This window comes from Oryzias melastigma, linkage group LG10 (genome assembly GCF_002922805.2).
Source record: "Oryzias melastigma strain HK-1 linkage group LG10, ASM292280v2, whole genome shotgun sequence".
NCBI classification, from domain to species: domain Eukaryota; kingdom Metazoa; phylum Chordata; class Actinopteri; order Beloniformes; family Adrianichthyidae; genus Oryzias; species Oryzias melastigma.
In genome coordinates, this window is record NC_050521.1 from 21,355,394 (window position 1) to 21,373,292 (window position 17,899).

General features: G+C 37.0%; 1 protein-coding gene and 1 long non-coding RNA gene across 2 annotated transcripts in view; one reads left to right on the forward strand and one right to left on the reverse strand.

The window, feature by feature from the left end:
• The window catches only part of LOC112153169, a 138,889-nt gene that overhangs the window by 106,598 nt on the left and 14,392 nt on the right, over positions 1-17,899 (reverse strand). The gene's annotated exons all lie outside the window — the stretch shown is intronic.
• The window catches only part of tenm1 (teneurin transmembrane protein 1), a 248,939-nt gene that overhangs the window by 85,687 nt on the left and 145,353 nt on the right, over positions 1-17,899 (forward strand). Inside the window, exon 5 of the mRNA XM_024283139.2 lies at positions 3,927-4,165. Coding sequence (XP_024138907.1) covers positions 3,927-4,165 — 239 coding nt within the window. The remainder of the gene's footprint in view (positions 1-3,926; positions 4,166-17,899) is intronic.

Genomic DNA, 17,899 nt, shown 5'->3' on the forward strand with positions numbered 1-17,899 from the left:
CATGCGATACCTGAGAGAAAAATGTACATAATAAAATACTTGCGTGTGGTGTGACCATTAAATCCCTGTCCTATATAGACGTGAACAGCGACTGCGAACGCTCTCCACTTAAATCTACTTTGGAGAGACACAGAGGGTGGTCCCAGGGGTGAAAGACTTTTTGGAACACAGAATGCAGAAGACTCCATAGCTCTTAAGGCGGTATGTTAATTGACTGTTTGTCAAACCTCTTTGTCAAACAGTGGTTGTGCAAACCCAAATTTAACTTAGGCAATGGCGAGGACAAATGCAGAGGGTTGTTCACTACCCCAAATGACATGCATGGTGGTGTGGCAGTCTTTGAAAGTGTTTCTGTCATCTTACTCTGCCCAAAGGTAATCCTTTGACTTTTGCAGAAAAGCTTGTTTGAAAGCAAGTGTAATGAAAACAGGAGCAATTCAGCATTTAACCTCTCGCGGCTTGTTACCCAACCAATCAGTGCCCAGTGACTGGAAAAGGTTCAGGCTTTGTAATAGACGTAAACATACTTACAACACTGTTTATCTTAGTAAACAGACTGAATTTTTATGACACTACTGGGGTAGATTTCTATAGAAGACAAGGAGGGTCTTTAAAATACAAATACAGCTTTTAGAGATCAGTAATGGATAGTGACTTAAATCTGACAATTTCTACTTAGCAATTCAATTACAAAAAAATAAAAAAAAACATGTCTTAAAACTTATTTTTATCCCGAGGCTTTTGGCACGGCATGAGATGTTCCTCTGTTAGTGCTTTTATTCATTTACTTGCTCTTGCTTTTATCAGTGATCTTGTTTTACTAGTATATTTATATGTTACTATATTCCTTTTCAATTGTTTTCACTTTTTTTATTATTTTTTTGTTTGTAGATTTCACCATACAAAGCCCCTTGTTTGACTTCAGTCATGTTAAGGTGCTATATAAATAATATTTATTTAAAAAAGACCTTTAACTATTGAATTACATTTAAAATATGTAGTAACTCCACCCTAAAAGTAGCTTTTTTTTAAAATATTGCATTCTTTTTTATTAACTTATCAACTATCATTGTGTCTCACAAGTCTTTCGCAAAAGCTCGAAGATGACCTTAACTGTTCATCAAATTAAATTGCAAAACAAAGAAAATACTGCAAATAAAATGTCAAGAGAAAAGGTTGAATGAATTGCTTTTTATTCTTTTAAAATAAATGGATGAATTATGTTATTTAGTTCCTCTTTTAGAAAATGTACAAATTCAATTGTAAATCCTTTTTTTAAATGTTTGTTTATACTTAATTGTAAGAGTTTGGGGTATTTTTGCCTTAAAAATGCAATTAAAATTGTTCACAAACAAAACACTTTTAGAATATTATTTTTGAATAAATTGCTGTATTAAAATTGTATGGATTAATCTATGTTTGTTTTGCATCATTTTACTGGTTATCCAAAGCTGTATTGCAGTTTCAAAACCCTTCTGATCCTCCTCTGAGTTTTTTAATATTGTTTTACCCAGACATATTTGCAAACAAGGATGTTGTTTATTGATTGACAGATAACCATAAAAACTAAGTAAAACCTTGTTAGTACAGCTATTTACTAAGTCTTGACTGATTTAAAATGTAATATTTTCTCTAAAATGTACATTTTCCCTCTCTTAAAAAAATTGTAGTGGGGTATTTTTTTTCTTTATTTCTATTTAGGGCTGCAAAATGTTGCAGGGGTTAGAATCCCGACTGGGACTTCTCTGTGTATAGTTTGCATGTTCTCGCTATACTTGTGTGGCCATGATCTTAGTACTCCCACAGTCCAAAATATGCGCTATGGGTTCATCGATTACTCTAAAGCAGGAGTGTCCAAAGTCCGTCCACGAGGGCCGGCCTCCTGCTAGTTTTCCAGAAACCCTGCCTTGTTTGGCCAATAAGGAGCCTCAATGGCAGGTTGGTTGGAAAACATGTAGGACATCGGCCCTCGAGGCCTGGATTTGGACCCTAGGTGTGTGAGTGTGTGTGGGAGTGATTGTGTGCCCTGTGACAGACTGGCAACCTGTCCAGGGTGTACCCTGTCTTTACCCAACAGTGATCCAGGTCTGTTTTGAAAAGTCTGGAGTTTATTCCCAGCTCCAATAGTGATCTCTAAGCTAAGCTAATGAGCAAGCTTCATCTTGGCCTAAAACAAACCAATCTGTCACATGACCACTCACTCTGTCAACCCTTTAATACAGTCATTAATTGCAGAAACTGTCAAGGTTGTCCGTTCCTCTAATTTACCCATTTTCAGAAAGGCCATGTTTCAGTCATGTCATACACAATCAATATGCCACAGAGCTAAAAACTTTAAATTGGCTCAATACAAACCAAAAGATCCATATCGGGCATCCATCTCCTTATACACACATTAGCTATGCCATACCAAATCCTTAGCAAAGGATATAAGCAAAATGAGTGAGCAGTGTATTTATCAACTCTGTGTAAGATGAAATCATCAGCTAGGCTATTCCCCCAAGGCCAAAGGGTCCATCATTATGTTAGAGAGGGAATTGAACAGGGAGTCCTTCATCAAGGCCAATGCTTTATTTCTCAATTTTAATGAAAGGAATTTAATGGCTTCTTCTTTTGCCACGGTCTAACTCTCCATCGAGTTTTCTTAAATCCAGTCAGGAAGTTTTTTGCAGACTCATACCCACACAGTTTGTCCTTTAAAATAATTCAATTCAGCAATCATAGTAGGCTATAGATCCTATTAGATTCTCCTGCTAAAATACAATGTTAAAAACAATTCTTGTTCTCCTTAAAATCCTTCAATTATGACATAGTTTGATGTACAGAGCTTATTTTTAAATTCTGGGCACGGTGCAGTCTGGGCTAATCATTTGGACACATCCCACTGAAATCATTTAAAAAAATGCTGCAAATGCACCAGCCAGCAGAAAGGATATTGATTTCATACCACATGGTGCTGCATTTGGTTCTAGCTTTTAGTCAAATCAAAAAAGAATTGACCAAACATGTTTTTTTTAAGGTTCAAATAGGGGAAAAAAGCTTCAGATTGGCAGTAAACATCTAATGAGTCCATTCTTGAGAGCTAGTAAGTACTCAAGGTATACTGTTGTAATTCCTGCTATGTCTAATTTTGTTTCTGAAAACTGTAGACTGATAAGCCAGCTTTGTTTTCATGTTGGCAAAACACAACCGACATCTTTTCTTGAGGTAGCCCATTGGGAGTCTGCTCACTGAGATCTGCTTCACTTTGACGGATTCCCACCAGACACTTTCAAGCTTGGTGCATTCAAATTCAGATTAAGACAAAACACAAGTATCTTTTGACGAAATGAACGCTTCAAAGCCTTTACTGTTCTGGGCCAGCTAATGTTTAGACAATAGTGGAGCGCCGCGGTTTCTCAGAGTCCCCACGCCAAAGACATCATGTGTCCTTCAACATCATGTCCACATGGTCACTTCCAAATATAGTCTAATAGGTGTTATTTTAGTCAAGGTTCCTCTGGGAGTTTAGGATCACAACTTTGTCCTATTTGTGATTGAAGTTGGGCCTCCGTCTGCTAATACAAAATCATGCATTTCACCAGCTTATTTGGGGCCACCTTTGCAAGACTTTATTCTGAAAACAGCTCAACTGGAAACATGAAAAAGCCTCTGCTCGTTGTTCAGCCAGTTCCTGAGGCTACTGTTAGCTTAATTAGCCAACTAGAGCTGATAATTTCTTGTGTCTGTCACATTTGCTGACAAAGTCCACAGTCGCTGGCCCTTAATGAAAACAGGCTTTTTCCTTGCAGTGCTGTCGGTGTAATGAGCTGTATGAGCCATGTGAAAGATTGACAGGCATTCCAGCAGCTTGTTTGGACAGCAGGGATTAGCGGACGGTAAATTACTGGTCCGAATTGAATTATGTTTTTTTCTTATCCTCACAGACACTTCCTGTTCAAGCAGGGGTCCGGTTCGTCGGCTCTGCTCTCAGGGGCGGGGCAGGGATACCCCTTGACCTCCGGGACGGTGTATTCCCCGCCACCGCGGCCTCTTCCGCGAAGCAGTGTGACCAGACCGCTGTTCACCTTCAACAAGCCTCACCGCTGCTGCAACTGGAAGTGCACAGCGCTGTCTGCATCACTCCTCACTCTCACACTGGCTCTGCTGCTCACATATGTCATCGGTGAGTTACTCATGTCTGTCGTCTGGTTCACATTTCCTGTTTTTATTTATTTTTTTTTAAAGATCAACACAAAATATATAAGTAGATTGTAAGTGGAGATAATGAGTTATTAAAAATATAATTTAAGCCTTTTTTTAAATTTAACGTATGAGTATTTACAAATGCAGGTTTCAAGGGGGTAGAGACTAAAAAAATGCAAAAATGAAAAGGAGATCAATAAGGGATCAAAGCAAAAATGCTGAAATTTGTACTCTCTTCCTTTGAAGTAGTATTTTATACCAAATGTGCCCCTCTGAAGAATACTTTACATTGCAAATGAGGTATTCTGGTGTTCTGGAGCAAAGCTCACAAAACCAGTAATTATTCTGCAATGAATACACACATATAGAAGCCCGCTCACTGCATCTTTCCCTCCTACACACACACATTTTCGCAACTATAATTTTAAGGATGTTGCGTCGACGTCTGTGCATTTTGTATCGCTCAGCACAAACACTTAAGTCTTCCCTTAATCATTACTATTCATGCCTTAGTCTGAACTCAACCTGACCTCTGATCACACTTTGGTTCTAAATCTAACCAAGACTCTAGAAATGGCGATCTGTCACATTAGTCACTGTAAAGACCCCTATGGGGTTCCTAATTGTACCAGAAAGGGTCCTAATGAGAGTACACACACACGGACAAACACGTTTCTTTGCAAGCCAAAAATGGCCTGCCCTACTTTTTTTTGGATCGTTTTCTCGTTAAAAACAAGATCCACTATCTTGCTATAACGCGATAATCAAGAACGAGGAATGAAGCGCGGCCCCCTCTCTCTTTCCAGCTCTGAGACGTCGAGACTTTAGCTGTTATTTGATTTATTAGTGGCTTTACGCTCCTCAAACACCTTCATTTCGTCTCATGCACCAGCCCTCCTCCCTTTATTTCTCTAAAACCTCCAAACAAACAGGCTGACTGACAGAACTCGGGGCCGACGAGTGTCTGCGAATGATGCATTCACTGAGCTCCGAACATCAGCGAATCCAAACAGCCCCTCGACCCAACTCAATCTGCTACTATGCTTTTGCCATTTTTTTACGATCTATAAGCAGTTCTTTAGAAAAAAATCTTGACACTATTAAATCAAAAAATGATATATGGATCAGTTCTGGTGTTCGACATCGACAAGTGACGGGGACGAGACGGAATTATGACGTTTAAAGAGCATAGATCCACTAATAAATAAAAAAAAAGTCTAAAAAACAACATTGAGGAGTGTTTTCTTCCAGTGCTTATGTTGTTAACTTCAAATTAAAGAGCCGTAATGCTTGTGCTATCTTAGGTATGTTGACGTAAGGAGTGAGGTCATCTGGACCCCTCAAGTCAGTGCGCTGAACCTTTTTTTTTTCTCAGTGATTTTGGATTTTCACTGGTGTCCACGGTGTCCTTCATTCACATTTGTCATGGGATGAAAAGCACGTCGATGTAAGGCTTGGCTCATCTGAACCCCATAAGATAGCACAAGGTTTCAATCAGCTAAAACATCTTAATGCGAGAACGGGAAAGATGTTATTCATTATGTTGTCATAATGAGAAAACAGTATTTGTTTTCTTGTTATAACAAGATGGTGGATCTGTTATAACAAGTCAATTATTTGAATAAAAAAAAATCCAACCACCTAATTGTATTTATAAATCTTTTTCATTTTCTGCGCTTTCATAATTATCTTTATTAGACCCGGTTTGCTAAAGATCATGATCAAGCATGTTTTATTGTTTACATGTTCTTTTAAGATTTATTAAGTGCAGGATTCCACTTAATATTCTATTCTTTCAAAAGAGCCAGATAAAGGGGCTCATCTGTAATTTGGATGGAAGAGTAAAAGGTTAATATTGCTTTTTATGATAATTCTTACATTTTTTTGTTATTGTCATTTAATTAATTAGGAATAAATATTTGCGTAGTGTGTGTATTTTAATCAAAAACTAAAAGTGGTGCAAAATATTAGTCAGAGCTTTACATTATATTATATTACTTTGGACTACACATGCATTTAGATTTTACTTTTTACTTTACTTTTTAAGCTTTTTAGTATTTAAATCATAAATTATCTTTGTTAGATGTTAAGTATTGTATTGGTATTGTATTTTAGCTTTTTTTTTACTGCTAGAGTTCAGTCAGATGTTTGCCACTACAGCTGCTACAATGACTGTGCCAGAAGAGATGAGGGATTTTTGATAGCAGCTTTTTCTGCAAGAGATGCAAAGGATATGGAGTAAGATGTAGTGCACGAGCCCAGCTTTTTTTTCCAACATTACAGCATGGAAGATGAACACGTCTCAGGGGAATGTTCAGCTCTCATACTGATGTCTTCTGACATGTTCTCTGGAGCTCCCATGGTTCTCAGTGAACTGAAAGAAATTCACAAAGAAGACAAGAGAATGCACAGACAACAGTACACAAGGTGTGGGGTAGAGAGAGATTCAATGCTGCCAGACAGAGACAAAGTAGGTGTGACACGCAGGTAAAGACTACAATGCCTTATTGTTCTTTTAGAAAGTAGGGATTTATTACAATGGGATGCAATTTGTACATAATTGTTATTAGGTCAGACTTGCAGAACAAAATGTTACAGGAAACACTCAGAACCCTACATCACGTCAGATTTCAGCTGAATAATGAAAAGCTTTGTGTGGGCTTAACCGAGACGCGGGAGTTCTTCCTGCTGTTTTTGAAGTTGCACCTCCTGTTGCGTGTTTGTTTTGTTGTTTTTGGTTTGTTGTTTTAGTTTCGGTTAAACTGCATTCCTTTAAGTAATGTTTCATATTCTCCCAATGTGAGTGAAGCATCAAAAACGGCAATGACAGTCCCCATTTTCTCTGTTTTCTCTTTAGGTTTTTGAGTCACGTCAGTTTTGTGAGATCACAGTTTTGACAGAATTTAGAGATTTTTTTTAGCTCGTTAGTTCTAAAGCAGTCCTTTGGGGTTCATACTATGCTCTTTAATGATGTCAAAATCAACATAAATATGGGATTTTAGTACAGAAACAATGCAATGGCTGTTGGAAAAATTAATAGATGAAAGGAAACGGATTGCACAGACATACTTAGTGAGGTGCAGGATAACAATTTCAAAGCAGGGATTTTACTTCTTTTTTTTTTTTACTTTCAACTTAAATTAAGTCACTTTGAATCCAGAAGGATCAATTAACTTCCCGCAAATGCGTCATTTTTCTGCATTTTTGGGATCTTTCATCCTTTGTTTTGCCGCCTGCGAGATAACGACAAGTTTAGCCGCTGGTCAAAAGTCAAAACTTCCTCAAGCATTTGTTGTGTTCAAATCCCTGCTCATCCTCAACCTTGATGTGGCCCCCCACCACCCCCCACTGCAGCACTCCAGTCTCCGTGCGTCGCCACAACTGCAACTATTTCAACCCTTCGCCCAGCCAGTTCATTTCCCTCCTGTGGCGGTGCTCAAGGTCACGCCTGGAGCATCAGGGGTTTGCATTAATCACACACATGAACACCATAGACAGCCATCACACACACACACATACTTATGCACACCCAGGCGAATCCATGCAGATTAATCCCCAGGCTGAACCATGCTATTCCATTAATGTCCCAGCCCCGGTAATTAGTGCATTAGCAAGGAGTAAGAGCGATGACTTGGAGACGACATCACCTTTTAATTGGTGTCATGCTCCTCTCCTGTTTGGCAATGATTGATCCCGGTGTTGACGTCACCATGGAAACCGGGATGCAGGAAACGTAAGAATAAATGATTCGTTTGCTTTAAAGATCAAAGATATTCAAGTTGCAAAATGAAAGACGTCATGCCTTCGTCTGGGGGGGTTGAAACAGGGGCCACCAGCTGATGAGGTTCAGTCATTAAATAATGAGTCAGTCATTTTAATGAATTAATTAACGGCCACCAACAGGAAAAAAAAATAAATGGGCAAAACATTTGCCGCACTTTCATTTTCATCAAACACTTCTGCTGCATATATTGATTTTGAGTCAACCTCTCATTAAATTAACTATTTTTGTATTAAAGATTAATTGCTTTTATCGTAATGGAATAGAAAAATAAGAGTGTTCTCTTTCAGAATATGATAATGGATTGTCCTTTATTCAAAACAGAATATATTCAGCTGCAGTTTATTTATTTATTTCACTTTTTTTCACTCAGCCACTTGTTATAAACATATTTATATTTACATACCTAAACAATAAAAGCCCCATAATGTTGATTAACATTTAGGTTTTTTCCACATTCATCTTGTATTAGCCATTCAACACAAACCATTTTAATAATTGATGAAAACAAAAAATAAGAACACATACTTTTTTTTATAAGCAGTCTTCTGCATTTTCATGAACAAATAAATTAATAAATAAATAAAAACACTTTTGTTGTACTTTCAAATTATTTTTGAGTGGAAAAAATGATTTAACAAAAAAGAGAAAATATTTGTTTTCTTGTTCCCTGGACTTTTAATTCTGCGGTTTTAAATTTTCGGACCTTTTAAATTATGTAGGCAGATAAATGTCTCATACATTTTTAATTCTAAGTGCGCTGAATGTCAAGTGCTGGACAATTTTTATCCCACAAAAGCTTTTAACTCAATCAGAGTCTGTGCAGTGCTGAAAAGCACAAGCAAACAAATGAAAAAGAGGAAAAAAAACAAAAAAAGTTCTTTTTTTTTAACCTCAGCGTTTGCCTGGAAAACAAACATTTCAAAGGTTGGCATCTCCCTCGGTTAAAATGAGTTCTCAGTGCAGTTGTGCACATGCCAGAGTGTTTACATTTTCTTTTGACATTTTGCCACAGTCATGCTTGGGTTGGCTTGTAACTGATCTTACATGTGACCACTGCTGCAAAAAAAATAAAAATAAAAGTCAGGCATTCCAACCATCATTTCTACTTCTTTGAATACAGAGAGCCATAACTCACCACATCAAGAGAAAACAATATTATGTCCCATATTAAAATACCCTATTAACACAACAATGGGACGATGCATGATTGCTGAGATAATGCTAAGTGATTGCAGAATCTGCCCTCTGCTGTGATTAGGGAAAGCAGTCGTAGTCTTTCTTCGCTGCCCTCTTTCCTCTCCTCCCATATCCCCTGGTGTTGCAAAGGCTGTGAATAGCTTTGTTAATTTGTTTATCCCCCAAAGTACCCCTCCCTCCTGCAGTTGTAGCTTGTTATTAAGCACAACACGGCCATCAGATATGAGGAGCGAGCGTGATAGCGAGCGAGGCCTTAAAGGAGAGGTAGAGGACAGATTAAGATTGCATCTGTAATCACCAAAATTATTCCCGTCTACGGCTCATCCTGTAGCTCATTTAAGGATCCGGCTCTGGAAAATTGACCCCGCACTTAAAGAAATATTCTATTATTGCATTAATTATTATTTTTTTTTTTTTACAGTTTCAGTCCCCAATTGTTCAAACAAATGCAATAAATGAGGGTTTCATTTATGAACAATAATCGTCTCTATGGCAACAGGGAGAAGCTTCTGACGCAAGGGAGATGAGCAAATCAGCAGCACCCAGCAATCCAATAATCAGCTCCAAATCACATTTCAGCCAGTTGCACTCAGAGAGAAACAGACAGTTTGAACTATATGTATCGCTTCGGGGAGGCTGTTGGCTTCACAAGAAGCCAAATGACTCACAAGTACCTCTGATTTTGGGACTTTTATGCCTTTTCGTTATTTCATCAACAGTGTGATTGTAAGAATACGTCTTTGGAATAATTTATTAAATCCAGAGGTCAGACGTAGTAGCAGTACGCCAAACAAGTTTTTACCAGCTGCTACACTACATACTCTTTGAGAAGATAATAATTTAAGAAAATCTCCAAAATATATATGTATATTTTTCACTTTAGTTCTCTGCAAAGTCAAGAGCTCCTGCTGTTCATAGTCAACACAGTCCAATGTAATTCTAGAGTTTTAACAACATTTCTATAGATGTAATATCTGATTTTTAATTTCATTTATGGGTTATGTATTTGGATCATTTTGATTTTCTGTTCTTAGTGAATTTGCTTTTCAAAAATGTGTATTTTTTTAAGCATATTATAAAAACAACAGAAGATGAATTAATACACTACATTACTGCAGTCAGAAATTCAAGAGTCTGCATTTGATAGAACTTATGAACTCTAACCATTTTTCAAAAAGAAGCTAAGCCGAAGCTTTATCTTATTTAAGCTTCTCCGATATACCCATGCAAATATTAATAACAAGATTAAATTTAAAAAAAAAAACACAATATATTATTATCCATAGGAAGATTTATCAATTGTCAGCATTTAATTATTTCATCTTAATAGATAAAAAATAATGACGTATCATCATGGGGCTAAGACATTAACAACAATCAATGACCACATAACTGTGAGTGTTTTGATTTAATGATTTAACTTAATTTCTATACATATATTTTTCAATTGCCTAATGTTTAAACTTCGTTTTAGTTCTGGATTGAATCCATTCCACAGTTTTACTCTAGTTATACTAATGTCAAATCTTTTTTAAATGTTGTTTCAAGTTGAATGAAGTTTAATGTCTCTTAATCTGTATCCCCTTTTTATTAACATGTTTGTAAGTGAATTGGAAGCAAGTTGTATTTTATTTCATACACAAATTGAATACCATAAAGTCAGATAATTTCATTATTTTAGATTTAACAAGAGGATAGGTGCATTCACGATAGGCTAATTAGTCATCAAACAGAGGATAGATAATGAAACAAACTGTGAGGAACTGATGGTAAAGGACCCAATATACAGGAATATACAGAAACTGAAACAATTAATGACAAACTTCAACATGAGAAAGCTAGAGGAGCAACAAAACAGATTAAAACTTCTTCTTCTGTAATGTTTTATGGTGGTTGGCAAACAACTGATTGGTGCATTACCGCCACCACCTGGTCTGGAGTGTGAATCTGGAAAACTACCAGGTATCATAATGTATTGTAATTCAGTAAATCATATTATGACCTATACCTAAACTCTACTCACTTACTTGGTTATTCTCAAAATAAAATTAAACTATCATGACCAGCTTCATTATGCTTTGCAAATGGTTTCTTAAAATGCCCCTCTGTCTGTTATATTTGGCACTCTGCATTTGTATGTTTTTATGTTTTATAGTTTCCAGACACTTAAATACACTGAAGACAATTAACTGACACCAAGACAGCTGTGGATGATTGTCAACCTACTGTGACTGACGGAAAAAACAACTCAAAATTGAGAAACAACTAAAAAAAATAAATAAATAAAAAAAAAACACACAAATCCAAGAATTTAATCCTCACACAAAAGCAGTGATTTTAAACAAATGTGGTCTTGAAATTAGAAAAAAAAAGTTGCTCATAAAAAACAAAATTACATGTGAAGATGACAATCCTCACAAAAAGCAGGACACAGTTTATTTTTTATTAAGTATACGTGAGTAGAAGTACATCAAGTATATTATAGACCATGTACATGAATACTTCTTCAGATTAAATTGAAACATTATAAGTTTACAATATATAGATAGTATGTAAAAGATAAACTTCAAGTATAAACTACTTTATAGTATGCTTTTAGTGCACATAAGAAGATTACTTTATGTTAAAGGAAAATTATTTTTTATAATCTTAAGTATAATAAGTTTTCCTAAATGGCATAATAAACTGAACAAAAGAAAAACTTAATCTGTGATTAAAAATGATCAAACCTTCAGTATGCCACCCACCACATAAATACCTCATAGTTTTAGCTGAGTGGGAGTTTGCTCGCCGCTTCCTCCTAATCTGTTTCTCCTCCAAACGTCTTAGCTGAGCTTTCCTGTCTCAAAGTGCCAACCAGATTATAGTGCGTCGTAACTGTAGTGCTTGTTCTTTGTTATTATGTGTTGTTCAGCATCCTTGCTGTGAACTTAGGGAAATGCCATCGCTGAGCTAAGAGGCACATTAAACAAGAGATCAGTAGAAATGCACTGTCATCGTCTGTTGTTTAGGAAAGGTTTGGAAAAGTTGAAACAGGATTAAACTTCTTTAGAGGGAAAGGACACTGAAGGACAGAGATCAGCCTGAATGATAGTAAAGACCCCTTTTGATACTTTTTTTTTGTTAATCTATTTTACGATGAAGCTTTTTGAATCCTAAAAACACTCCAACCTAACATTAATGGTGCAACAAAAATGACGAGCAATATTGGAGCCATCCAGCCGTACAGTTTTGAGCCAGAGGCCAGTTCAGACAAAGATGGATCTCTCCAGCTTATTTACTAATCACTAAAAAGCTTTTCGTCAAACTGCATTTTTTCATCTGCTTCTGATTTACAACTACTTAAAACAATAAACAATTTTAATTGAATTCCTAATTCCTTCAACTTCAAAATTTTAAAAAGTTGCATACCCTTTGTTTAAGCTAGTGTGAATGCTTTTTGCTAAAAGTAATCACTGAAGATGCTGAAGCTTTTTGCTGAAAATAATGACACAATTTACTTTAATTGCTGAAGGGATTTGCTGAAAATGCAAAAGCTATTTGCAAAATGTTAAAAAAAAATTCTATAAACGGCTAGAAATTTTGTTAATAAACCATCAAAGAGCGCTGACTGAAATAAAAAAAATTAGTAAAATTGCTCAAAAAAAATCCCTAAAACATGACAATTTTGCGAAAACATTTTGTTTGTGTCGCTTAAATATGAGCTAATCTGCAAATTAGCCCAAAAAAGCTAGCTTGTTGCTTAAATACTAACTTAACTCTAAAATAGAATAAATTCAGCAGTAAACTACTAAATTAGTCAAAAACGTTGGCTTGTTGCTAAAATAGGAGCTAAATTCTAAATTAGCCTATAAAAACTTCAGTGGGTAACAAATTAGCCAAACATGTTAGCATGTTGCTACAATATTAAGTAATCTTCAAATCTTTTGAAAATTACAATAAAAGATAAAAAAAATAGCTCATGATTATATTTAAAGGCTTGTTGCTAATTTACTTGAAATTAAAAAATTTCAAGACTTTCTCATTAATTTTCTATGGGGTATATTTTTCTCATTAATTCAAAAACTATAAAGTTTATGAATACCAAAAATAAAAGCAATAATATCCTGAAAAACATGAACCTTGTAATATCAAGATTGCTGAAATCGCTAAAAGTGTGATTGAGTTTTTATGTGCTGAAAAACGGACTACCAGAAAGGAGCAGGAGAATCACTATTGTATGAATATTTACTAAGCAATCACAAAATGATAAAAACTCCAAAAGCACAATTTTCATTGGAATGAGTCTTTAAATAAGATAATCTAAAAGTTAATAATAATCAAGATGTAAAAGGATGTTGTCATTGTAGAAATATTAAAATAACCGACTAAGACCCACAAAAGTTATTGATCATTATGTAAACAATAAAGTTGTCCATATTAATATGTTATAAGCAAACACTGAACTCATTTTTTATTTAATATTAAAACAAAATAATGATTAATGAGTGTGGTCATTGAACACACATACTGCTGATCCATGAGGCGTCTCGGAAGCAGGACTGGGTTCTGCTGAGCTTTCATTTAGGAACCATAAAGCGACCCCCCCGCCACCCTCCTCTCATATGCCAGAAATTTAAAACCCGTTTAGGTTCTTATACGGTTCATCTGAAGCACTCTTCATTTTCACCTTTGTGGTGACATGTTTTCTGGAGTATTTTTAGGATTGCTTCACTCAACATAAATTGTCAGATAAAAATATTTCAATCTGACTGAAAGGAAATAGTTTTAATTTCATCTGCTGTTTTGATTACATTAGAGCTCAAGTTTCTGCTTTATTATTTGAATGTAGTTTTAATTGGTTTGTTGGGGGGCCTGATGGGTAAACTAAACAAAGATCTTCCTCCTTCTGCCCAATTTTTTGGAGTCGAATCTATTAGTGACAATAGATGTCTTGCTTGTGTGTGCCTATGGATGGATTTGATGTATTTACTAATTTTTACTGTGAGGCTTTATTTGCCTCTGTGGAGTACATTGGGCTGTAGTTTGATTCACAGCTTTTACTGACAAGCTAATTATTGGCACCTCTTTGTTAATAAAGTGATAACTTGGAAAAAAAAAACATAAAAACTGACAAAAGTAATAATAAATGAATTCTCTCAGGGTTCAACATTACTTTCATCCAGGCTTCTTTTATTTTTTTTGAAGGATTTTGGGAAAAAGATTCTCATTGGATATTTTTTCATTATTTTTAAACCATTATTTTAGCCCAATTACCATCTTTCAGTGACTTTTTTCCAATAACAGAGTTCGCACACCTGTATTTCTTTTAGAGAATAACATCTGCTCGTGAGTTATTCAGAGGAAAACACAGGAGGTTTGAACTTATAGGGTTGATGTGCACTTCATTGAATTCATTCATTCAGTCTGCATACGGCGAGGCTGCAATCTGTTCCAGTGACAGGCAGGAGGCAGGGGGTCGGTGGCTGTGCACCGGGGTAATGTCAAAGGGTCAGATGAGTCGGCTGACGGCTGTCGAAATGAAGCTGTTTAGGTGCTGGTTCTCTGCAGCTCTAATGAAATGTTACCTTCCATCACTTATTTAAACAGGTGGTTGCCTATTGTCTGGGATCAGCGGTGATCATCCTCATTGTTCGGTTCTGTCATGGAGGGCAACTGGCAACCAATTATCTACTCAGCAAGGCTGAGTGGGTAAGACTACCTACTGCAACTTGTTTTCAGTGGAGACTGGAATCCATTAGGAGCGCTTTGGCTCGAAACAGTCCAGTTAGACGCAAAAAACGCTGCTGCACACAATGTACCCGTCATGCCACAGCTACAGAGCTCTGCAATATGCAACAGTTTTTCCAATCTTTGTTTTAACAGCTGTATTTGCATAACTGTCTTTTTTTTTTTTTTACTTTCGAGTTGCTGTACAGCTCTCCCTTGCACACGTGGGTGTATGAAAATGCATGTGTGAATAGTTTAATATCTGCAAACAGCTTATTAGTGTCAGCTTTTGTTTTTTTGTTATTATTTTTGAAACATTGGCAATTCATTCCTTGGCTTGAAATTCTCTGCATTAGATTTTAAAACATCATGTTGTCTTAATTTTTTTTTTCATAAAATTATGCAAAATTATTCTGCATGATGGGAAACTGTCAGTACAGAATGTTCTTTTGCTCCCAAACCCTATTAATGCAAAGTGCAAACTGCTTTTTTTCTTATTATCAGTCCTTAAAAAAAAACAAAAAAAAAACATTTTTTAAAATAAAATGCCCGATTTAAATTCCCTGTATATTTTCCTTTCTAAATTTAAACAGGCACCCCACATGTGCGTGTACTTGAACAGCTTTGCATGACTTTGAGATTGAGATCGAATGTGTGTGTGTCTGAGTCTGTGAAACTAGCTCCTTTCAGCTGCCTGCTTCATGCCTCATTGGTGTTTATATTGATTGATCCAGTTTCTTTTTGTTTCCACTCCTCTGTTTTGGTCGTCTGATGTAGCTCTAAGAAACCCGCTGGCCTTTGCTAAAACTCCCCTAACTGCTAAAATACCCTTTGGTAAAATGGCTTTAAATGGGCCCACAGACCCTGGTCAGAGAGCTCTGAATGGTGAGGGAGCCCTTTGGTAAAATGTCTCCAGAAGGTCAGCGAGACTTTGAGAGAATAGCCTCAATATCTCTAATAGTTCACCAGGCATGTTTGTGCTCGCACAGATATCATATTTGGACACTCCTTTTTCCCTCTGCTAAGCTACAGACACAGCAGCATGTGATGCAACAAACACACTTGAACATGGGTTCTTGAATAGTCTAGCAAGCAAACTGAAGTTTTGCTAGCTAGCTAAGCTTAATGGAAAACGTCGAAGCGGTGCGAATGTTGCTCCACTTTTTCTTTCACAGCTCTATTCCAATATATGAAGGACTTGGTATAACATAATTCCGGCTAGGTACAAACCACAATTCCTAGTATGTCCTCCATGATCACTTTCAAACAATTGGCACTTCTGTGTTTTGAAAAGGACGCTATCCATTTGTCACTATGAAATCCAACTCCCTGATTGATCAAAGTTCACTAGTATATCTTTCAACTTTTGTACGTAGAGCCTAAAAATTGACTTAAAAATACACATAGCGACGCATGATCGTGAAGCTACGTTCACATTGGGCAGGTGTGGTCGATCAATAACACGCAATACGTCTTTTCTTTTGCTTTTATTTTACTGTTTACTAGTGCTTGTCTGCCACCTATATTTGGAAGAAGCTTTGTGCAAAATGTCAATGATGTGAGAATCCCATAAAGGATTTTTCTTTCACAACTCTATTTCTAAATATGAAAAACGCAATTCTGGCTAAGCAGACAGAGGCAAATATTAATTTCTTTTTCATGATTTACGGTTGGTACTTCTCTTTTATAATAAGAACTCTACCGGTATGTCACTATCAAATCCGAGTCTCTCTTTGGTCGCAGTTCAGTGTTTTTTGTAAGAAGAGTCCTTAACTGGACTCAAAAACTTGTGTAGCGCTGTGTGAACCCGGAAAAAGCCTGAAATTTGGGTTTTCATTGACTTGTCATTGAAAGTGGCCACTTAAACATGAGTCGATGCTACTTGTGGGACCATAACTTTTGAGAGTCTTTAAATCAGAAGCCCAAAGTACGTATCTACGCATGTTTATATAGACTTTTCATTGAAAGCAGTCGCTCAAACCCCAGTTGCTGACGCCGGCTTGGCACTTCCTCTTTCAGCAGAAATGCAGAGACACACCCACAACTCCTATATTGAGCTGTACTGCCTGCCATTAGCAGTTGTGAGTCTGTGTTAGGCATTACATACCCCACTCATTCAACACCACTTGTGTTTCTGATTTGACAGCTTTCCAAAAGCAGGCCCATCGGTGAGATGGTGAGTGTGAGACAGACAGAAGGACAGGGGGATCGTGACAGAAAGGAGGAGGAAGTGTAATCAGAAATGAGAGAACAAGGGAAGAAAGGCTTAATGCTGCGATCTTTGGGGTTTCATTTGCCATCATTGGCATGACTAAGTAGATAACGGTGACAGTGGGCTTTACCAGAATAATAAACACAAGGAAAATCTCATCATTCACGAGAGGCGGAGTGTGTCACCACCTCCGCTCTTTCTTTATCCCTCTTTCTGTCATTTTATTCCTTTATCCAAAGAAGACTCTTCATTCCAGATTAGCAAGGTCAAAACGATGAGTTCCGAGCTTTTGGGGATTGAGGCGTTAGACCACGGCCGCTCACTCTGTCTGCTGCGCTCCAGAAAATGTCAGCGGAAACACACTCATGCGCACAAACAGACACACTTTAACACGCATGACAGCGGTATTAGTCGCTTCTGAAGAGGTGGCGGAGGGGGGTAAGAGAAACACTTCAGGACCCATGCTGTCAGAGCCAAGCCAGGGTCGACAGGCGAAGGGCAGGTGGTAGGGCAGGTGGACCCCTCCAGGGTCTCACTTAAGACGCAGATTTGTTTTATTGGTTGTGAAGCCGCTCTCCTTCACTCTCCTTCGCACTTGTGATACCCATTTGTCTTACTCTTGCTATTACTCCCCTCTTTCTGCCTTTCATCTCCCTCTGTCTTCCTCCCGTCCCTCAGATGTTTAGGCTTAGCTAGAGGCTGACACAACTATGCAGAACTTGGATGAGCAATTGCCTTTACTGTATATGCTAAACTACACTCTAAATCCGATGACTGATGTTCTTGAAAGCGTTTGCTGCTGGGCAAAGCAG